A 24,456-nucleotide genomic window follows, 5' to 3' on the forward strand; every position below is an offset into this window, starting at 1 on the left:
GTACACACACGCAAAATTCTACATAATAGAAAAAAAAATAAGTAAAATAAACTACCCAAGTTAAGAGAAATATCACAATCTTTCCAGACGAAGTACAACGCGCGGACATTTTTCCTCAAATGCGCCGTCGAAATTACGAATAGCGTTTTCGCTCTTTCTTTCTCAATGATCCAATAATCCACGTTTAGAAAATTGAGCAACGATAATGCTGCAATTTGCCCGGCTCCGCTGACATCTTCGCGGCACGCGGTGACAAATTAATCGACCGCGCCGCCGTTATCCGGGGTCCGAAACATGCATACGCACACCATCTCGCGAATCCGTTGGTCAGAATTCATTTAACATATTCGACATTACGTCATGTTGTTGCGCGCATGATACACTCTCGCAATAATACAACCGTAATCGACCGACATTAATTTCCGCCATAAATAAATAATCCTTGTATAATCAACTGCGTTTTCAGCTTGTAATTACATGCATTAAAATTATTCGCTGTCTGAATATACTAAACAATTAGTGGCCTCCAATCAATACCGTTCGGCAATCCGAGACTATAACGAATGCCACTCGTGTCCAATAATGTAACTGGATTCAATAAATAATCCTTACAAATTATCATAAGCCTTTTACAAAATGTTCAACGAAAGCAAAGACAATAAGCGCGCGAACTGAGGCGCGATGAAAACGACGGCAAAAAGTCAATGTGTCTTTTTTTTCGCTACACATTCGTTTCCGGCTTGAAAAATTTTTTTCCAACGCGTATATTTTTTTCTTCTCATATTTAACTCTTTTTAATGACAATACTTTTTGAATCGTATAGAAGTACAAATGTTCATAATGCATGTCAAACGGTAATTAACCGGGCTTATTCGATCTTACAGATCCACCTTCTAAACTAACCGTCACCGGATACGAAGAGGGCACGACGATAGTCGCCGGAACGGTGCTGAAGCTTATGTGCATCGCTACGGCGGGTAATCCATTGGCCACGTTAACATGGTACAAGAACGACCGCAAGGTACGCGAACTCGTACGAGGGATCGTCGTAAATCTAGTAGTGGCGAATTATCACACGGAAAAGACACGAGGCTCTAAGCACAAAAAATCCTTTCCTGATTTTTCTAAGACTTCTAGGTCTCACAAATTTTATTAATTTTATTGAAGGAATAACAATGGAAGTAATTAATTTTTATTAATAAAATGCCTTGATTAAATATTCGACAATGATCTTGTGTGATCAGAGATTAAACTTCTCGTTAGTTTAAATATTTCTCGCAATGTCTCAAATAAGAAATCTTGAAACTCGTTCTTTCTGAAGCTGTAATAATTAATTATTAAAAGAAACAGCTTTAATTCTCCTTGCAATTTTCTCGGGAGGATACTTTCCTACAGGAATTCCAAGCAAGAATGATAAGACTCCACAATTTGTTAAATAAAATTATTCATTTTAAATCCGATTTTATGTTTAAAAAAATCTCACAATGGACTTATTTTCTGTCCTTTTAAAGCCTTAAAAATTTTTGTTGCAAGCATTTCGGTATTTAATATCGATTTAAATATTTTGAGAGATCTATTACAGCCGTAGATCGTTACATTGACATTCTCTTTTGTCGCAGGTACTCGGCACAGTGAGACAGCGAAATCACGCCGTCTCGAGCGAGCTGGCGATACTCGTCAACGCGTCCGACAACAATGCCCACGTGCGATGCGAGGCGACGAATTCCGCCACGGAGATCCCCCTGCTCAAAGTTCTCGTGCTCAAAGTCTACTGTAAGATATCGACTCATCCTGTCTATTCATTATAAGAATTCTTTTGTGTGCGTTTTTATCGAGACCTCCACCCAGATCGCGGGGAGAGTTAAGTTTCTTTCCGATAGGAAGAGCTAGCTAAACGTAAAGATGATTGAACGACGGTGTAATTACTCTCTTTTTCCTCGCATCGCGAATCTCGGCGTGGCAGTTGCGATATTTTAAACGACAAGCCGTCGACTTTTTTTCTCTTCCCTCCAGTTCCACCCGAGAGGGTGAAGATTAACCGCGAGCCCCAGGATTTTCACGCCGGCCAGGAGGGACGTCTAATCTGCGAATCGAGCAGCAGCAATCCCGCCGCCGAGATGTCGTGGTGGAAGAACGGGATACCGGTGACCGGCACCAGGAACAGCACCAAGCCCGGATTACACGGCGGCTACCTCTCGTCCGTCGAGCTCGCGCTGGACTTAACCGAGGACATGAACGGCGAGGTGTACACCTGCGAGGCCAAGAACGCTGAATTGGGGAGATCCAGCCATGACGCCACGACGCTCGACGTGCTATGTGAGTGTGTGATACCTAAAGTGGATCGCTCTCTTAACAGCATGTAATCCGCACACCTGCGAAGATTAGCATGTACGCGCGCGAGGTGTACGTGCCCGACACACACGCGAGTGCATTCAACCCGGAAATCTCTTCCAGTATCTCTTTCTATCTCCCTGGATGTGTATCACATTGCGCCGGTATAAATTTATTTGCATTTTGTCCGCGATATATCTCGTGTGTACAATAACAACGGCATACAATAACAATCAATCGCAAATGAGTCGAAAAGAATGCGTGGGGTGAGCTCTCGCGAAGGGAGAAGAATTAATCCGCTATTTATTTTTATACGAGCTTGTTATAAAACGTTAAAATACACCGATACGCGCGTAATATTAACAAATATTTTATATCAAATAGATGTAACTATATAATAAATAGATATGTAACACGCGAATTGTTGAAGCTTTTTTGAATTACACATGTTATATCCAGGAGACGAAAGAAATAAAACTAACAAACGTTCAAATTTGTGTACAAACGTAAAAAGAAATAAAACTATATGGCTTCATCAAATTTCATAAAGATTTATTAACGTTTTTCTTTTCGCTCGAATATTTGAAAATATCGTGTGTCGTCTCAAAGCAATGCTATTTTTTAATACCTTGCCCGATTAGATATGACGAAAATAAACTACGATAACACGTGTGTTGCAAACTTGTTTTCTTTTTGTCCCACAGACAAGCCGATATTTTCGCCGTTGGACCCTTACGAATTAATCGGGCTGGAAGGAGAGCCCTTTGTAATTTCCGTATCGGCGAGGGGCAATCCCAACACAACGGAATACACGTGGACAAGGGACGGTCTGCCGTTGGGTACTATTGGTAAGAGAATAACCGCGCATGGTTCTACGCTGAATATCACGAGATTGGATCGTCATGACGCCGGCACGTACATATGCGAAGCGCTGAACAAGGAGGGAACCACCTTCTACCAGCTAAACCTGACCGTGCAGTGTAAGTAAACAGTATTACCGCGTTAATTTGCAGCGCGCAAATAATTTTCATTGCGATTGTTATCGCTTGTTAATTTTATTACAAAGGGAGAATTAACAGTAGCTGACATCTTAGAAAATTGTCGATTAATTTCAATATCTCTACAGATGATTGATTGATTGATTGATCTCTCGTAATTTTTTTTGTCTCATTTTTTAGCCCAATTTCTTGTAATTTATTTTAATCTTTCTTTAATCTTTTTTAATTCCTTTTCTCTCTCTTTCTTTCTCGTGAATCATAACTCATCGTTTTTACTTGCGATATCCCACAGATCCGGCTAAAATCAAGCGTACTTCTTCATCGGGACTAGTTTATCCGCCGGGTATCGAGGCAAAACTATTCTGCGAGGTCGACGGCAGCCCGATCGGTGATGAGTACGTCACGTGGCAGAAAATAGGATCGAATCCTGAACTGCCGGGACGTTACTCGACGTCTTTCGTTAATCGGACGTCGTATCTTCACATAGAGCACCCCAGCCAGGAAGACGTCGGCGAGTATCGATGCAAGGTCAACAACGGCATCGGCAACGTGACATCGGATGCTATTCTATTTATTACGAATTGTACGTAAAGAATTTTATTTTGATTATTTATAATAGCAATACTGTTGAGTTCTGTGCGATTAAACGGGCAATAAAAATTTGATGGATTTTTCAATAATTTTCACAATTTACACATATCATATTGTAATTTAATTGCTGTATATTATTTAAATTAAAATAAATTAAAAATTAAAACATCATCCAATAATGGCGATTTAATTAGCTATTACTATATTTTTAGAACAAAAAGGGAAACACAAGCAATGCATTTAATATGTAAACGAGGTTGAAACAAAAAATCGAGAGCGCGATTAATAATTATTGGCTACTAATATTTAGTCCCAATATTCATGTACTACACAATTAATAATAGTTTAGCGGAAAGTATCCTAATTATTGATATTAATAATTAAATATTACAATATTATTGCAATAATTATTCAATCAATAGAAATGCTGTTTCGATTCCATAATTGCCGTAAAAACGTTGATGTTTAATTGGATTCCAATAAAAAAGTCAATTATAGGTATACGCGCGATACACACGAAACTTTACGAAATATATTCATGTGTGCGCGATTCGAAAAGGCGCGTAATAAAAAATTTACTGGTACTTTTATGAACAGTTAAACCGGAAATGACGAACACCCCGCTGACGCGAAAGGCAGCGGCGAACAGAGGAATAAGCGTCCAATTGTTCTGCAAAGCGCGAGGATCTCCATTGCCGCGTTTCACTTGGATCTTCAATGGGAAAACTTTATTGTCGAATGCAACCGAGGATAAATACAGTATCGTTCACAGTGATGTAAGTCGCTTTTATAAGATGCACTTATCTCTTAAATAACGACTTCCCTCACTAGTATATCTCCTTTAGAACGCGCCGAGGCTCCGCAGCGTATTGTACTGCGTATTGTAAATCTTGTTCTTCATTTAACTTTGAACGAATTTCACTTTGACAGAATTTCTGTGTCGGACATAGTTAAAGAGATATTTAACTCTTGTATATTTAACTGTTATAAATTCGAAAGTTGTGAGAAGGTTACAATACACTCCTCAATCAAAATTTTGCCAAGGCGAAACTGTATCATTGTAACAACTGTGTACTCGAAAGTACGTTACGTATTCGAAATATCTTTCTGATTTTGACGTCTTAATAATACTTGTGTTCTTAATGAGAGAGTAACGAAGCTTCTCTACGTTCTCTAGTTGTCCGAGCTCTATTCGGAAACGACGTTGACTATCCATCACGTGAGATCGCAGGACTACGGAAAGTACGAATGTCGCGCCCAGAACAAAATGGGACAGGCCGTGGATAACATACATTTGGACGTGACGTCGCCGCCGGATAAGCCGAGCGATTTGGAGGTCTACAATTATACACACGACTCGGTCACGTTGATCTGGAAGCGCGGCTTCGACGGCGGCCTACCGACGTCCCATCAGATACGATGGCGGCAGGCACAGGATTACGAGGACCGTTATCACTACCTAGACATCGCGCCCGGCGAATACAAGGCCACCATATCCGGCCTGTCGCTCGGGACTTATTACGTGTTTAGCGTAAAGGCCATCAACGAGAAGGGAGACAGCGGTTTCTTACCGGATCTCGTCAAAGTCCAGACGCTTCGTAAGTCGTAGATAAACATTATAGTAGATGGCTTCCCTATTCGAAAACAGAGCAACTTTCCGAGTAGTATAATGAAATATATCTAGTTGACACAAGTCATAATCATAGAGATCATTCTCACGGAGATTACAATCATTTTTTTTTCTCACGAGCAAAGTATCTGTATTGGATAGTACATCGTTATTTACGCTACACGATGGCAAATAACAGCTTGCTAAATCATTATGCAGATCATCGAGACATAATTAAACGCGATTGCCTCGCATCCATGTAATTAATTGTACTCAGTAATTAGGTTGATCGTGTATTACGTTACGTATATTTAGTGTGTCTCGTGAATGTTCGCATGGCATTTATAAGTATATTGGACTTTACATATAGCGTAGCATTTATAAGTATCATACATATCGTACATATAATGTAGTGATTTTCAGCATGATTCATTATGATGGTCGTATCAATATGGTGACGCTTAGCTTTGAAAAAAATTTTTATCCGGTACAATACCCTTCTAAACGCTTTCAATTTCAAGATAGAGAAATTACAGTCTTGAGAAGAAGTAGTAATCGAAATTTGAAAACCGATATGAAACTACTGTCGTAACTGCATTGCCATGGCTACTTTACACCAGTGCGAAGACATAATCCAAACAGTTAGTCGCTTTGCCTTTTTTATTTAAGGGGAGATAATAGATAAGCTGTAAGCAAGTATTTAGTTGCTATTTGATCTGTCTAATTGGCGAAGTGTTGTTACGTTCGCAATAGCCGAGGATTTCGAGAAGTTGAACGTGTGACTAACAACTGTAGATTGCATGAATAACACAAAATCGGTGATGGGGCATTGGCTTGGGTTACAGGCGAGGCGCCACCAACCGAGTTGACATCAAGCGAGAATAGTTCCTCCTACATCATCGTCATTATCATCACTGTTTCCGCCTCTGCTTGCCTACTCATTGCCGCGACCATAGTCTTTGCTACAATAAAGTCGAAAAAGAAGGTCCAGCGTGCTGGTAAATATGATATCTATCATGTGTTCTTTCTCTCCTTTATTTCCCTAGGCCCGAATAAAGAGGAAAACCTGCCAGACGTCCTCTTGGAAAAGGGTGATTTTCCGATGAATTATATCTATACATTAGCGGCGACTTCCGTCATCATTTTTATCGTTAATGTCCTCATCATGTTGTGGTACATAATACGAAAACGAAATAAAGCTCGTAAGTTTGTGACCAACAATATTTAGCGCGTTATACGCGCTTCAATTTAGAAGATTAGCCCAACGTTTGGCTACAGCCATGACAGAAGATGAGTCCAGTTTACTTTCTTTTTTGAAAGATTTTATTTAAATTGATATAAAAATCTCGCGCGCACACACACACACACACACACACACAATATTGTACATTTAATCTAATCAAAATGTCCAAGTCATTTAAAGTTTAATTAAGTATTGTCAATGAAATATACACCTAATTAGTACACTAATAAATATATGACTATATTATGAATTGATGAAATTCATTAATAATAATGTATTCATTATTGTGTAACATCATTACACAAACATTAAAGTATTGTCATATGTTTTTTAAATTGTTTATACACGTTATCGAAAAAATTTGCCATTTGCATATGTACAATATATATATTAATGGAAAGAAAAACAAATAAAATTAAAAGAATAACACTAAATTGTTTTGATTAAATTCATCTTCTGCGTGCGGCCGTAGCCTTACTACTTGCACTTTACCCTACTCTCACTTTGCCATTCACGTGTTCATCATATGTTATCTTTGTACAGGCATTAATAAGTCGCAGACCGCGGATATGTACGCACCGTCCACCGTCAACGGCGACACCATGACTGGCGAATTAAGTTCGATGTCGGACGAGAAGAGCGACGTCAATTTCGACGCTAATGATTACGTGGTCAGTGCCATCAGTCAGTATGTTCTTAGTAACAAGTAATTCCGGAGGGTAGGTTTGAGTTCTAGCAACACTTTCTGTTCCGCCCCCCCCCCCTCTATTAGTTTCGCTTCTCTCGCTCTCCCTATCTCTTCTTTTTACCCATCATTTGGTCTCTGCGGTTTTTTCCATTTATCTTTTAACGCAAGATGTTGTGATAGGTAATAGGATAATAAGCAGAATGCCCTAACGGTATGTTCTCGTTGCTACTAGTTTTAACTTTATTTCGCAATAATATGTATTGCACATATTAAACATAATATTTATTTTAATTATCGATTATTTGCACTATACACGAGTCTATTTTTTTTTACGTATATAATCTGTAGAAACTGCTGCAAAAAACTAATTTAAAAAACGAGTAATTTAACTTCAAATAATGAAACCTTCTGGTTACAGCTAACTTTCATTATTTGAAGTTAAATTACTCGTTCTTTAAATTACAGTTTTTTGCAGCTTGATACATTATACATAGCATGCAATTAATTTTCATATTTAAAACCCTGATATTTTTTATAATATCCTGTCACATATTTCTGTTACAATCTTATGTCATTTGATCGCAGAGTATTTGGCTAAAGGTAACTACCTTCAGTTAAATCTAATGTATCTGTCTCTTAAACTCATAAAATAATTACTCTATGATGAGAACAGTCTTGGTGTTAAATGCTCGCAACATCTTAATTCAATAAGATTTTACGGTGTCATAAATTCTCCACCAAATTCTCCACGAAATCTCTAACGTGACTTTTTTAATCTTAAATTAAATATTGCTTGCTTTCTTTCAGTAGTGTTAGATCTCGCGTGCAATGGAAGTAAGAGTGGTAACGAGAGAGTAACAAAATATATGAAGTGAAATTCAATCGAAGAGAAACAAATATTAATATCATGATTTTAAATCTTCACTTTATATAATCCATTTTAGATAACAATAAAAGATTTATATGACTCACCGGAATGTGTCCGTGAAACAAATTAAATGCGAACAGAGAACGTTGATCTGTGAATAAAAACAAAAATTATACATCAAAAATATTTATTTTTTTATTATACACAGAATACAAAAATATATAAATATATATTTGTCGATATACAAATTATTTTTTTAAAAGTCGAGAGTCCGAAAGTGCTTGGTGATTTTAAAAAATAATATTATATAAGAGAAGACTATTAAATTTCATGCAAAGGGAAAATTGAGTGAAAAAATTTTTCAAAATCTGTTTCAAAAAATTAAAAATGTTTTATTTCTCTATTCTCGGCTCTTGTTCGGATTTTATTACTCGTTATTTATTACTTATTTAGTTAAAAATTTTTTTATTATTTTTTATTGTTTCATATTCCGTTAAAAAGATAGGATTAACGAATGTAGCATGCAAAATATCAAATTTATTACTATTGATCGAACACGAGAGGAGTAATATGAGAATAATACACGTATATAACCTTTTTTTTCACTGACTCGCGATAAATTCGCTCTTCCGCGATAATGCTGGGGTTAATTAATCAATGATCGAACGAATCTACTTACCACAGTTGTTATGTCGCTTCTTCTTCGTCGTTGCTTTCATCGAATCCAGTCACTCCACCGGGTATATAGTTGATCGGAAGCACTAAACGGCTAATTGCGATCGCAAACGCTAATTAACACGACGTGACGATGCGCCCGTTACTTTGTACGGAGCTCCGCTCCGCCATGTTTATTGTGTCCGCGACGGAAAAAAATAACGCAACGGATATCCCAAAGGATCGACGAGCGATCGTCCCTTTGTCTGGCCGTGCTTTTCGACATTCATTACGCGCGATGTAATATAATGTGAAGCTAGTAAGTCGCGAATTACGTTACACGATACGGACGGTCTCGAGTCACAGGCGATTGTGGCTGCGTTCGGTAACGTCGCCCGAGTGCTCTTGGATATCATTCTATCCTTGTCTCACATTCAACGAACAGCAATGATAGAATGATACCCGAGAGCACTCAGGTGATGTTTCCGAACGCAGCCTATTAGTACGGCTGTTGATTTGATGGTATTTGGAACGAGCGAGTGGCGGGGAACGCTGCAGCTCGAGCGCACGGTGCACCGTGAAGTTAGGAAGGATTCGCGGCGCACCGCGGCAACTTCGCGCGGCTTCCGCGTCATCGCACATCGCGACTCTAGAGAACGAGATGAAATTATATTGCCTTGGCGAAAATTCCCATCGGAATTTTCAGAATGCGCACCTTTTCAGAAATACTCAGAGTCTTCTCGTGGAATTTTTCACGCATATGTGCATGAATTCTGAAATATTCTAAGCTTTCTAAGTTCCTCATCCTTTCATAGAGAAAAAAAATCTGATACTTTCTATGTAGAAAGGTTATACAATTGTACACGGATATTCGGAAATTTTTACATAAAAGAAATTCTGAAAAATTACGAGAGAAAAATTGCGAGAGAAATTTTTACACGGGATGAGCACAATCGATGCCAAATATCTATTCAATTGCTGACGCGATAAATTCCAAATGAATGACTGACGCTGAAATCACGCATTTTTATAAACAAATGGACTGCGCCCGTCGGATAACGGCGCAGAGGCGAGAAATTCGGCCGAAGGGAAACACGCTGAGTAACGCGACGTCAACGCGATTAATCTCGCGCCAGAGCGTACATGTTAATACAACACGCGATGATCACCCGTCGTGTGTTTCGGCATTTCCGTTTATTACATTCGCGACGCATTCGGGATGAGTGAATATCGCGACGCGCAATAAACCGATGCTCTCCTCGACAGTCCGGTGTGGCATCCGTTCCGCGTATCGCGCGACGTTAGAAGCGAGTCGAGGCGCACGCGCGCGCGGGCACTTCACACCGCTCCGCTTGACCGCGAGCTTTAAAAGATATTACATTATTTGATACTATAATTAATTATAAATTTATATAATAGTCTGCATATACGTTAGTGGAACTTTAATCTTGGTTTTTTTTCTAAGAATTAGAAAAGATAAAAAGTGATGTAAAAAGAATAATTTAATTATTTTTAGAAATAAATTAATATTTGTAAAAATAAGGGTTTATTAAGTCAGTATTTTTGTAACTAAATGAAGTCACAATCTTAAAGTTGCAAAAATCAAAAACTCTGTTTAAAATTGTGTTAAATTAATTTAAATTAAAAGTTAATTTTGAAAAGTGTTCTTTGTATGAAATTAGAATGCCATAACTTTTTTAAATTAAATTATGAATAATAAAACAATTATAATGTGGACCATAAAATAAATTTAATATTTTTTATGAAGTTTGTATGAAATAACAGGGAAATGTTTTTTTTAGGAATCTTTTTTTTTCTTTTACATGGATAAATTATTAGTTACAAAAATTTTAGTTACAAAAAATTGATAAAGTTTGTACGATTTAAAGATAACTAAAGATAACTAGTTAAATTAAAAAATTGTTAACATTTTAACTTTATTATTTAACTTTCAACTTTTTAATCAGTTAACTACTCAATCCTAAAAATAGATATCAATCTATTAGATAAGTAAATGTAATTAACGCAGGAATCCATTCGAGGCGCAAACGAGCTACGAGAAAGTAAACAGTGTTGAACGATGAGTCTTTTAATAAATAGATTATCTCATATTACATATCTGCAGATGCGCGAGGTGGAGGGAGGCAACGCAATATCGGGGAACGCGGTTAATCTCGATCGCGTGATTTAACACGCCACAGCGGCGATTATACGACGCCGTTCGACGCCGCCGACACTCGCGCACGCGAGATACGCTTCTCCCCGTCGGGGAAAACACGCGGGGGAAAAAACACACGGGCAAATTTCTGAACGTAAATCCACGCTGCGCAACCTACAAACCTACGAGGCGACTTGTGAAACAACGCGAGTTGCGCGTTTCAGTTAGAACAGAATGAGCCGAGCGAGGCTTTGTAATAAAATTTCTATAGATGTTAATTACGCGTTCGCACTTAACGTGCAACCGATCGAAATCCGATGCTCGATTAAGTGTCACTAATTACAGACGATTACAGATTTTATGTTGTATTATTAATTTATTATTAATAATATAATATTATATGTTATCAATAAATTGCTAATTAGAGTTTTATTATAGACCGATTATATTATTAATTAGATTAGTAAAATTAATTGTTAGACCGTTTGTGTGATACTTTCAGTTACTATTATCATTACTATTATCATTACCCTCGTAGAACTAGCACGAAGATTTGAAACGAAAACGAGGCCGATTGTAAATGTTAACAAACGCAAGTTGGATATACATATATCTATTCTGTTGTCGTGGTTAAAGCGTTATCGGATTACTTATCGGTATTCTAATACTATTAAGGTACAATTAAACAACTCTCACACCACCACTCGTACTTCCACTGGGAATAAGATCTTTCGAGTGCAAGAAAACACTTGTTGAAACCCGTATTAATATATTAACTGCAAAGAGAGAATGGCGTGAAACGTAAGGAATTCAGTTACGCAAAGGAAGCGACACATTTATTTCATATTTATTGTCTTATTATAGAAACGCCAGTGTAACAAAATAATTTTAATCTTACATGATGTCAGCAACGTTGTGTATATTGATTGTATTACTGTAAGAGAGATTTTACGATTATTTATTGGAGCTAAATTTCGAGACATAGATTTAGCTTCCAAAATCCGTTTCATGCCTGTCTGCTGTTTGTGAAATGCAACCGGATATTGCACCACAAATCACAAATCAATTTGTCGTTTAATTTGTTGTATAACAGGACGAAGGGCGCAAAACCGCAGCTAGCACGTATTTAATAGATCAAACTATACAGGATTTCGGGAAAGGCGGTTTAGAGATGCAGGTTCATCAGGGCACCCTTGGTCGTCGCAGCAATCACATGCAAACGTCCATGAACATGGACTCGCCGCCGCAGCGGACAACCGCCAGCGGGACTCTCTCGGGTACATGTAAGTATCAATAATTAAATGCAAATTATATAACTGCACTATTATCCACTTTTTTATACTTTGCACGTAATTTTGGCCCTTAACCGATTTGATCTTTTTTACTGGGGTATTGTGCGGTTAGTGATTTTAATTTACTTTAAACTAAATACATATAAATAACTTGGATTTTTTGCAATAATTTTATTGTATTTATGTAACTTTATCCTTATCTAAACAAGCACGAAATATGCATTAATTATATTGATTGATTTATTTAAATATTATACATATTTAATTTTTAAAAATATATTAATTTAAATATACGTAAATAAAAACTTTATAATATAGTTGAAGATAGAGCATTGTCATAAGAGGCGATAAAGGTTAAAAAAATTTGAAAAGGCAATACTTTGTTTAAAAAAATGTAAGCAGCATAAAGCTAAAGAAAATCCAAGTAATACTGGTCTTGAAGAAAAATCCAAATTATACAAGCTAAGATCACTGGTGGCCCCAGGATACCAGTTAAGCCAATTATTGCTCCTCTGTTTAGCATAATTCCAGATATGCAACGATTTCTTCGTGTAGTTTTTTCAATTTCTCAGAGTGCCAGAAAGTGAAATATGAAAGAAGATATAATATACTGAAGGTGACCATATCAGTGACATAAAATCTGTTGATCCTTCGTCAGTGTGTTTCTTCGGCTATATTCAATGTCTATGCGACTTCCGTCTAACGTCTTGTCACATCTAATATTACAGTGTCGAAATCGAGTTACATCGGCAACCCGAGCCCGGCGCCGCCCAACGACGTGAGCTTCTACAGCGTGGAGATGGACAACGGCGGTCGGAGTTACATGAGCTACGACGGCAATCCGAGTCCGGCGCCGCCCGCGATCGATCCGACCAGCGGGCCCTACTATCCCTCGTCGATGGGCTCGACGGGCCACATAATGAGCGGGCACATGACGGGCGTCAACACCGGCACCCTGACGCGCACCAGGACGCTACCGCGTCCGGTGCCGCCGCCTGACGTCACCGTGATGACCGCGGGCACTAAGTCGCCGATACCACCATCGGTGCCGCCGCCACCCGCCACATTTGCCCGTGGCCCCGGTGTCAATAACGGCGGTGGGCCCCATCCACACCCGCACTCGCATCCGACACCGCCACCGCCGTCCTCCTGTCAGAGCCATCCGTTGTCGACGTTCGCGGCGACGCCAACCTACTCCGACATCGACGGTCATCTTGTCTGAGGCTCGCCGATCTTCGGGCCCAGCTCGACGCGCGGCAAATATCGCGCCGTCGCTCAGAACGACCCATCGGAAGACCGTCGACCGCCTACGGAGAGGAGCACGCGTCTCTGAGTAACGCGAAGCGTCGTGATGATGGATCCTCCTCCGAATTGTCCGCGTTGTTCACCTCGTCACCGATCATCTCCTTGAACGACTGGGCAAAGAGGAACGCGGCGACGGGGTTGCAGACCCTTGCACTCATCATCACGCGCCTGAACGATCTCCGAGAACTCTCTGTTTCGTGCGCGAGAACGAAAGTACGACGAAGTGTGTAAATAGATAAAGACACAGGCAAAAAGAGAGAAGAAGAACGTTGACACGAGAATGGTGCACCAGGTTCACGCTGTAAACAGCCTTTCCCTTCCACGCGGTTACTTCCTAAATGAGAGGAGACACGCGCGGGGCTCTCCTACGCGATTGAATTCTAATCTTAGGGATATATATGTATGCATAATCGAACGCTCGACGAAGAGCGTTCTCGGAGAGAAGGAAAGGGAACGACCGCGCGCCGGTAAGTACTGCGCGCGAGCGTTCTCCAAAAAAGCTCGAGGACGGTTCTACCGTTGCTCCTCCGCTACTCTGCCTTCCTCTCCCCTCATCTTTATCCGTTTTCCCTGCTCTAACTCTTCGTCTTTGTCCGCTCGCCTTAGCGTTATTTAGCGTTCTATTCGCTAAACAGCGACGTAATCACGACGCATCGAACGATCGAGCTCCAAAATCGACGCACCGATCGTCGAGGAAAGTATATTTTTTCTGTAAATAACATGCATGATCCACGAGATAGACGATAGAGAGAACAATTCTGCGATAATTTCGTTCCTCGGTTGTTTCGTGCACGTCGGCAACACTTACGCCCTTCGTCATAGCGATTACGTTTAGATATCACTATGCTGGTATCAACGACTGCCGGGAAAATCCGCGAAAAATCTTCGAAATATCAATATGTGGGGAATGATTCTCCTCGCTCTGACTGTGACTGACGCCGAAATGCAAATTCCAAATTTCAAATGCACAATCATAAACTTCACGATCAACAGTGACATTGTCACTATAAATATCATGAAACATTTCCGTTTTGGAACTTGAATAGCCAATATCATGCGGTTTAAAGTTGGAAAAAAAGATAATATATGTTCAGATCACGCAATTTTACTTCTTTTTATAATAGAAAAAAGTAAATGTTTATCAAGTTATTAACAGATTTATAATATATTGATAGACATATTAAAATAGATTTTGTAGAAAATAAATTTTGTAAGTGTCTATTACAAATTTAGAATCCCAATAGAGAATTTGCTAACGGAACATAATGGCAGATCGATTGCAGAAATTAAGCAGTCATTTTGTTTCATTTAAATTATGTATTTTATGTAAATATTATGAAATAACAGATTCTGTTCGATTTCTACCGAAAATTTGCTGTTAGATTGGCAGGCGCTGCCGGCAAAACACAAGTTTAATATGAATACAAATAATATTGGATCTATTACAATTTCTGAGCAAATTTACAATCTATTATCATACTGCCGGCAATTTACTTACTGAGGGATATTATGAAATAATATCTGTAATTATATATTATAATATATACCTATTTAAACCTATTTTATTAAATAATATTTTAATAAATTAGACATTTTAAATTTTAATTATTTAAATTAAAATACTTTATATAATTTTATATATTTTTTTAAATTGCATTGTACATAAAACCAATTTTCTTTGAAAATTAATTTCCAAAAGCAAGCTAGTTCTTGCAAACTTTTTTTAATGTACAAATCGATTTACCTGTCTTCCAATTTTACGTTGGTTATCCTAGTTCCAAAATACCGATGTCATCGATACCAGGTTTTTACGATCACGACTGTCGCGCAAAATCAGTAATATTGATTCATAAAATATCGATAGCAATTAATTATCGCACAATACTGCCCCTTTAAAGCTCGTAAGAGTGGGCATATCCGTATCATGACCGTCCATTCTTTACTTTCGCGTCGATGAGTCGATTCATCCCGACGATTCGAGACTGAGGGAGGCGAGACAATCGTTATTACAAAAGAGATGTGCGTGGAAAATCGTAGAGCAAATTCGCTAGCAGCGACATTAAATTTTCTTTCTCGTTCCTCCATATCCTTCATTCATGTCATTTACGATTCTCTATTTGAGTTAATAACGTCTCCTTCTACACGATATCTACGGATGCTAACTTGGAGTTTAATGCTAAATGTGTGGCGGTTTGATCTTAAATCTCGACATTCTTGCTCGGCGAAACATTTAAAGTTACAGAATACAGCCATCTTTAGCACTAAATGACAAGAGTACTCGGCGAGTCATTATTTCGTACTTTACATGAAAATTCAGGATCTTGTGATTCTTGCGAGAATGAAGAGTCTGAAGTCAATGCTATTTTTAGAAAGGATGAAGAAATAGAATTAAATTCTTCGCAACGATGAAACGAGTGGCAAAAATAAGAAACAAGTTTTTACCACAAAATTTTAACCCTTTGATATGATAGTTTAAAATTTTTATTGAATACTTATAACTAATATCTAAAGTTATTTTTAAAAATTACTTTTTTAACGTGTTAAACGCAAATTCACCAGAATCTCTAAATTCAAGAAAATTATTCGTATTCTGTCACTGACGATTTGTACATAAAATTTTACAACATAAATATTAACAAATTTTTATTGTAAATCCAGTTTTACATTATTTTTTATATGATATGTTAAGCTTTATTTGAGTCAATGAATAAATTGCATTTCTGTAAGCATAAAAAACTTCTAGATTTTATTTTTTTTTATTTTTGGCGACTCAAATTATCTCTCAAATTACCATTTGTCTTCCATTTTTTAATTGACTTCGGATTACACTGCGCATCACAAGAAAAAGATTACGTGACAACTTGAGCTGTATGTTAGAAAGTACGCGGAAGGACTTTACTGGTTCGCTGTTTCTACGAAATACGAACGACCGATTGAAGCACGTTGTTAGCATAATTGCGCAATTTGCATATCATAAGTCACATTGGCACTTTAATTACTTGCGTTACATATTAAAGTTACTTATGTTGCTTAAGTTACTTATATAGCTATTTACGCAACTGCGCTGCGATTGTCGTCCCTTGAATAATTTTAACGAAAAAAACAAATTCGAGCACTGTCGTGCGTAGAGAACGAAGTTTTCACTGCCGATCCTGAAGTCAATACTGTAGGTAATCCGTACCAATCGTTTAATATACTTTTTTACCTTCTACATAAGTACACACGTATACAATGTACATAAACACTCGCCGCATTGCGATTTCACGATTGTCAATCGCAAGCGATCGAGTGTTTGTTTAAAAAAAAAAAAAAGGAACCTATGTATGCGTTTGCGTTTTATTGATAATTCCGAGTTTCTCGGTTTTGTTTACCACGAATACACGTGCTGATCGACCTGCCGAATGCATCTACGATGCCTCTTCACGCGTTTGTGAAATGAAAACCGGATAACGACGATGCAGACTCACTCGGCCGAGTCGAGTTGAGCCGAGATCACAATTCGACCATCACGGACCCCACTAATCGTGCGAGGATTTTCATCACGGACGTCTTTGCGTAAGATGAAGACACGCGAGACGTAACGTGATCAACGAGAGATCTTTTTCAAGAGAAAAGAAAACAAAAGAACGGGAGAGCGCGTACTAGTGAATGTCTCGGCGTAGTGATATCTTGAACAAAGAGACAATAGTACATAAGTTTAATTGCTACGTACGGTTTTTTAGTTAAGGATAAATATATACTCTGCCGACGGCGCGGCGATGTTTCGAGAGGACCGCGCGAAGAACGAGCGCGGTTGTTACACGCGACTCGCGCGCGGACATTCGCGTTTAGCTCGATTAAATGTTCATACATATACATATATTTTTGCATTTATTTCCAATTACTAATTATGATTAAATCTGTAAATAGTGCGATAACGTTTCTCAATGTTTCACGCGGTCGGAAGAGTGGAAAAAAATCACAAAAAAAAAAATAACCGAGAAAAAAGTAATTCAAATGGATCATATGAGGGTCTCACTATTACCTAGGCTATAAACGAAGTATTGCTAGAGGGTAATAACGCTGTATATCCGGAAAAAGAGAAATTAATCCTGTTGATTATGAACGAGTCTTTCCGTTCTTCGTCGAAAGCCTAAGTAGTCAGCGTATATATATTTTTGAAAATGACATGACGATAACGACGACGATAACGACGACGACAACAACGATGTTGACGATGACGATAACGATGACGACGATAAAACTCGATACGTTTGGCCTATTATAAGGAGAATATATTGCGACATAAGGGAGCCATGTAATGCACGCTGTGCCCATGTTTCGGCGGTAAAGGGCTGTGACAAAGAAGCGCGGGAGTCCCAACAACATCGCGTTCTCTCGAATCGACGCCTACCGACCGCACGAGAATGCTCTATCGGGAGGCATCATACACGATACAGTGTAATAATGCATCACAATTCCTGCGCTGTAGGATAATCGTTGTTAACTTCGCCACTTTTGGGATTACTTGTTTCGCCGGCGATAAAGCGGTACCTAAATTAATAATGTTGTACAATAATATTATTCTACAGACAATTCAAAACAAACTCAATATAGCCTCCAGCCACGATCAATATTGTGCAATGTTCTAATACTGCACAATTGTTACATGTTTTTGATGAAAATTAGACAAGATCGAAGTCGGTCATTACACTCACAATAGAAAATTATCCATATTAAAATTGTCTTTGTTAAAATTTTTATTATTTTATGCGTAAAATCTCAAACAATTTATGCTACGATTATTCTTAAATACGAAAGAATATAGATACTTTTTCGTGCTGATGCTCGATGCTTATTTTCAGAGTCAAGATAGATGCGTCACGTGATCATTCAAGTTCCATTAATCAATGTTAATTCTGATAACGTGATCTATTAAAATAATGTTAAAAATGAACATTATAAGTTGCCAATTGGTTTGGATAATAGTATCTACAGCCTAATATTAATTAATTGAATTAATATTAACTAAAGATTTTATAATATATTTCAAGAATTCTTGAATGATACAATACATTGCATAAACCTTTAATTTAATCTATAAACGATATCGACGCAATAATATTGAACACCTAAAAATCTTTATATTTAATTCTAAAAGAATATTGTACAATAATTTTGAATCCAAGGACCGCTTTAGATTTTTCCTTTGAACTGAAAATCGCGTGAGAGGGAAACCGATCCGTGGTGACGGGGAGAAAGATTTTCCGGGATCCGCGCTTCACCCCAACAAAGTGGAATTGTTTGTAGAAGACAATTATATACTTTACCTGGCCGACAGCCGCGTGCGTCACATCGCTCGTTGAGATTGTTTGAAAGTTTTATGAATAACGTTTTTCCGTAGCGTATGCATATATGTATATTGTTGTTTCTCATTACAGCGATATTATTTGTTAACACGATAGATACTACGAAGCTTAAGGCAAAGGGGAGAAAAGAGAGGATAAATAAAAAATGAGAGAAAGATGGAGAGAGAGAGAGAGAAAGAGAGAGAGAGAGAGACATGTATTGTTAAACCGCCGTTGTGTATGGAGCCGCACAGTTCGGCTTAGACTGATGATAAGAAATTCACGTATGCTCAATTAGAGATGAACATGTTCGCGCATAATTAAGAGTTCTATTTACATATACATGTTTTATATTTGTAATTAAAAAAAAAACAAATCATCTATACTTAATATTACCTGAAGATTATTATTAGATTTATGTAATCTCCAAAGTATTTGCTCATCAAAGTGCTAGGCATGTTAGACGGACCGTTATTCGTCCAAAATGGTACCTTGGAGATGGACATACCATCTAACACGTACGACATTTGATATTTTACATAATAATAAAAAACAGCTCGTAATTTCGTTGATTAACTCTAAGACATAGTCAATCCTAATTATACAATCATTAAGGATACGGAGGAAAAGAATCAATTAATCGTTTTACATGTATATAATACATATAATGTACATAGCACTTAGATAGACACAAAAGGGAGAAAGGAAATAATGAAGAATATTTAAAATTACGAATTATATCAAACTACGAAGTATGGGAAAAGAAACGAAAATCGAGAGCTTTTGTATACTAGGTGTATATTGGTAATATATTCACTTTGTATCGTTCTTTTTACCGCGACGAAATAATTGTCGATAAATAGAGATTAGCGGCAGCGTCATTGTTTCTAAAAAAACAAAGAAGTGCGACAAAAAGAATGTTCGACTACACGCGGATCAAGAAGTCGACGACGGTTAGACGAGAGGTAGAGAGAAAAAGAGAGGGACAAGTGAAGAGAACCAGCATCTATCAGGACGATAAACAAGTGCGAGCGACGCCGCGAAAATTATATCCGTTCCAAAATTGATATCGCCTTCGCATCACATGCCACGTTTTTCATATATATACACTTTTACGAGGATATTTCTTATTGCTCGGGCTATACTTCTACTTTTTCAACACGGACACCTACACACCCGCGCGCGTAGGGAGATGATTTTTACCCCTTTTGTGCCGAGAGCATCACGCCAATAACACACGAAAGTACGTTGTACTTCTCCTCCCCATGCGTTTTCGAGTTTGTATATAACTTATTATCGCGCCGCGACTGGTCTAAATGTTGCTTCCGTTTTATGTGCCAACCGATCGACGTTGTTCTTCGACGTGTGTAACATATGTTACGGAATATTAATGCGAGACGAAGGGGGAAGAAAAAAAAAGAAAGACAAGGAACCAGCACCGGTCGGCGGCCGTCTCGAAGGGGATTTTTCAACGCGCGGCCGGCGCTGTTTCTTCGAGTACAACAGAGGGAAGAAATAAATAAAAAAAGTAACGACGATTTAAAAAAAAGGAGAAAAAAATAGAACAAAGCGAAAAGGAAAAGCTCTCTGATCGACGTAAACGGTGTAACATAATTGAATGCCCATGATTAACTGATGTACATATACATAGTATTTTTACATTCTAATTCTAAATTACATTTCCAATTCTAAATGGTATACACAACATTACACTCACTGTGAGCTTCGCTCCGTCATCTGCGTATCGTGTCGCGACGATGACGACGACGACGACGGCCGTTGTTCCGCTCCACGTCGTCGTCTACCACCCCTGCGCGTCCGGGGCGGAGGGGGGGGAAGGGCGAGATGTATCCCGTACAAAAGTGCATTTACAGTGATTATTGCTCAGCAGCATCCTCTTCTCCATTGACGGCTCCTCCGCGCGTCCACGTGCATTTACATTCTCGCGCTTACGACATTCAATAAACGCATGCCTTGTGCCTTTTCGCCGCATCACGTTGATTAAACCGTAATACGTAGGGCTGAACGAAGGGTGAAGAAAGATATACTTGTTGTGCGCGATGCATTTTACTATTATTTTTGGGATACGTTCGCGCGATTTGTTTATGCTCATTGCCAAAAATTGGCGACGAGAGACGTTGGTTCGTTCAACGCTCTTTCAGGAATAATTGGGGAATGATTCCTTAATACGTATTCATTTATTTCATTTGATATTCCAAGCGATCAATATAGCATCATTAGCATAATTTGCCGATTGCCGGATTTGCGTTTAAATGACTGCCAATATTCTATATATTTGATATTAGGGAAGGAGAGGTGATAAATGCTGATTTATATAAACGTGTATACGCAGAGGCAGAGCGGAGCTCAACGCGCTAGTCCTTAATTTAAAACCAAAGTAAAAGCAACATTGTGTAGCGTTTAAGAATCTCTATTACGTATACACACCTGTGTGTCTATACAGACATAATTATAATTAACAATTCCAATCATTGTAATTAGGTAAATGAAACTAACCGATAAGCAGATAGGTAAAAATAAGCCACTCATTATGTGTATATCATCTTGTTTTTTCCATTCATAATTTTTCACTACACAATTAACAACATTTTACCTAGGAGAGCCTTTCGTCAGCTAGGATTATTCTGTATCTGTATTCTGTATATTGTTTTCTATTGCAACTATTAAAACTGATTGTCAACTTATAAACCGGTCTGTTAAACATCTTATTTTATTTCCTTTCCCTTTTTAAAGAAAATTTACCTAATAAAATAAATTGTGTAAATTTGCAACTAATTTGTTTTAAAATGCAAAATATTTACAATAGCAATAGTAGTTTGCTCGTTGAAATTAATTTAAAATATGAAGAACATATATATCTATATATAAAACATAAAAAGGATATTCTATTGTTTATATATGTATGTACTATCATCTATATCTATATATATATAATTTATTTTCAGTAATAATTAAATATACTTTGTATCTGCTGTCTGGCCTTAATATCGTTTTGATATACACAAAACTGTCGCGTTACATATTAGCAACACTCGAATATCCTGCTCATTGAATTATCGCAATAATTCTCTTAATATCTACCTATTAATTGATGAACTTCCATAATTAACGATTCAGATGACAGCTATTTATGGAGAATATGGATAAATAACTGTCTCCGCGTGTTTGATCGGCATGAACTGTTTCGTGTACCGCCGTCATTGAAATACGATTACTTTCTACAATAAACCAGTGATTAGTAGTTAGCAATTAATTGCAATTAACTCGCGTGATCAACGACAGTAAATATATTAACATCTTATCGAAGCTATAATTTCGAGCTATTTATTTAACATAGTAATCGAGATAATAGGAGAATAAATCATTGTTTTATATCGTGATGCTCATATACGAGCAATGAGTTTCTTTAATATATTTAAAGATTTTTATCATTTAATAATTTAATATCTGTTTTAATTCTATAAGTTTATTTATAGTATCTATAAATATCAAAGGTATTTGTTGAAAAATTGTTTTGCTGTTTGAAATTTATCGTATTAATTAATTTAATTTATCGTATTAATTTATAATTCTCACGAATGTCGAGGAACTCGAGGTAAAGCTTTATACCCGCGTCGCATAGAATGCATGTTATCGTGCATTTTAAATTAAGAATGCCAAGGGAGAAATGCCAAGTTATCGTGTGATTATTCTGTTTGTTATTCGAGATTGTAATTATGCTTTTACGAGTCTTATATCATTATGGGACTTTGATAAAAAAGAGAAGAAAGAAATCTAAAAAGCATCAGATAGAGAGGAGCAATTATTATATGTAAGTATATTATTTTTTATTTCAAAGCCATATAAATTCTAATTTCTAAAAGTTTAATCATATTTGTAAAATTGTTGTATTGAGATATAATTAATAGTATAACAATTATAATCTAAATAATTTTAAAAAATAAATTTAAATTTGTTGATAAAAATTGTGGACGAAATGCACAATTATGTAATTAAATTATTTATAAATAAAATTATTTTTTATTTCATGAAAAATATGATTCACTGACTTTATTGCCGGAACTTGCGGAAATTTGCGAAATATACTTTAATGTATTTTTTAATCAAACTAGAACATTACAAGCGCGCGCTGCGCGCGCGCTATTTGACTTTTTACTTTAAAAATAATAATAATTGCAATTGATTTTCTCTATCTTTTGTTTACATTAATCAAACGTCTTCTGCAATTTTAAATAAAAAAATGTAAAGTTTAATTATACATACATACCTACATACCTATCTACATACATACATACCAACATACATACCTACTTGCATACTTACTGCTATCTAGCTACCTAGCTACCTAGCTACCTAGCTACCTAGCTACATATTTATCTAGTTACGCTCGCTCGTTTGCTCCCTCTCTTCCACCTTTTTTCACTTACTCACTCACACACTCAGTCACTCACTGGCTCACTCCTCGCTCACTCCTCGCTCACTCGCTCACTCGCCAGCTCGCTCACGCGCTCACTCGTCGCTCACTCGCCAGCTCGCTCACGCGCTCACTCCTCGCTCACTCGCCAGCTCGCTCACTCGCTCACTCCTCGCTTACTTCTCGCTCACTCACTTGTTCACTCCTGGCTCACTCCTGGCTCACTTCTGAATCACTCCCGACTCACTCCCGGCTCACTCCCGGCTCACTCCTGGCTCACTCCCGGCTCACTCCCGGCTCACTCCCGGCTCACTCCTCGCTCACTCCCGGCTCACTTCCGGCTCACTCCCGGCTCACTCCTCGCTCACTTCTCGCTCACTCACTCACTCACTCACTCCTGGCTCACTCCCGGCTCACTCCCGGCTCACTCCCGGCTCACTCCCGGCTCACTCCCGGCTCACTCCTCGCTCACTCCCGGCTCACTCCCGGCTCACTCCTCGCTCACTCCTGGCTCACTCCCGGCTTACTCCCGGCTCACTCCTCGCTCACTCCCGGCTCACTCCCGGCTCACTCCTCGCTCACTCCTCGCTCACTCCTGGCTCACTCCCGGCTTACTCCCGGCTCACTCCTCGCTCACTTCCGGCTCACTTCCGGCTCACTCCTCGTTCACTTCTCGCTCACTCCTCGCTCACTCCTCGCTCACTCCTGGCTCACTCCCGGCTTACTCAAGGGCTCACTCCTCGCTCACTCACTTACTCACTCCTGGCTCACTCCTGGCTCACTCCTGGCTCACTCCCGGCTTACTCCCGGCTCACTCCTCGCTCACTCCCGGCTCACTCCCGGCTCACTCCTCGCTCACTCCCGGCTTACTCCCGGCTCACTCCTCGCTCACTCCCGGCTCACTCCCGGCTCACTCCTCGCTCACTCCTCGCTCACTCCCGGCTCACTTCCGGCTCA

At 38.4% G+C, this 24,456-nt stretch overlaps 1 protein-coding gene across 4 annotated transcripts in view; it reads left to right on the forward strand.

Moving 5' to 3' along the window:
- The window catches only part of LOC105832753 (nephrin), an 83,001-nt gene extending 61,228 nt beyond the window's left edge, over nucleotides 1-21,773 (forward strand). The window contains exons 7-17 of one of the 4 annotated variants that reach the window (XM_036293892.1): nucleotides 885-1,021; nucleotides 1,620-1,773; nucleotides 2,014-2,316; nucleotides 3,036-3,311; nucleotides 3,622-3,912; nucleotides 4,518-4,696; nucleotides 5,098-5,518; nucleotides 6,375-6,527; nucleotides 7,316-7,443; nucleotides 12,234-12,423; nucleotides 13,161-21,773. In XM_036293892.1, the coding sequence (XP_036149785.1) occupies nucleotides 885-1,021; nucleotides 1,620-1,773; nucleotides 2,014-2,316; nucleotides 3,036-3,311; nucleotides 3,622-3,912; nucleotides 4,518-4,696; nucleotides 5,098-5,518; nucleotides 6,375-6,527; nucleotides 7,316-7,443; nucleotides 12,234-12,423; nucleotides 13,161-13,654 (2,726 nt within the window). In that variant the 3' untranslated portion in view covers nucleotides 13,655-21,773. Of the gene's footprint in view, nucleotides 1-884; nucleotides 1,022-1,619; nucleotides 1,774-2,013; nucleotides 2,317-3,035; nucleotides 3,312-3,621; nucleotides 3,913-4,517; nucleotides 4,697-5,097; nucleotides 5,519-6,374; nucleotides 6,732-7,315; nucleotides 7,492-12,233; nucleotides 12,424-13,160 lie in introns of those variants that run through there. The other 3 variants (XM_036293889.1, XM_036293890.1, XM_036293893.1) reach the window with 3 other exon arrangements.
- Nucleotides 21,774-24,456: the final 2,683 nt, after the last annotated feature.

The sequence above is a fragment of the Monomorium pharaonis genome, chromosome 11 (assembly GCF_013373865.1).
Source record: "Monomorium pharaonis isolate MP-MQ-018 chromosome 11, ASM1337386v2, whole genome shotgun sequence".
NCBI classification, from domain to species: Eukaryota; Metazoa; Arthropoda; class Insecta; order Hymenoptera; family Formicidae; genus Monomorium; species Monomorium pharaonis.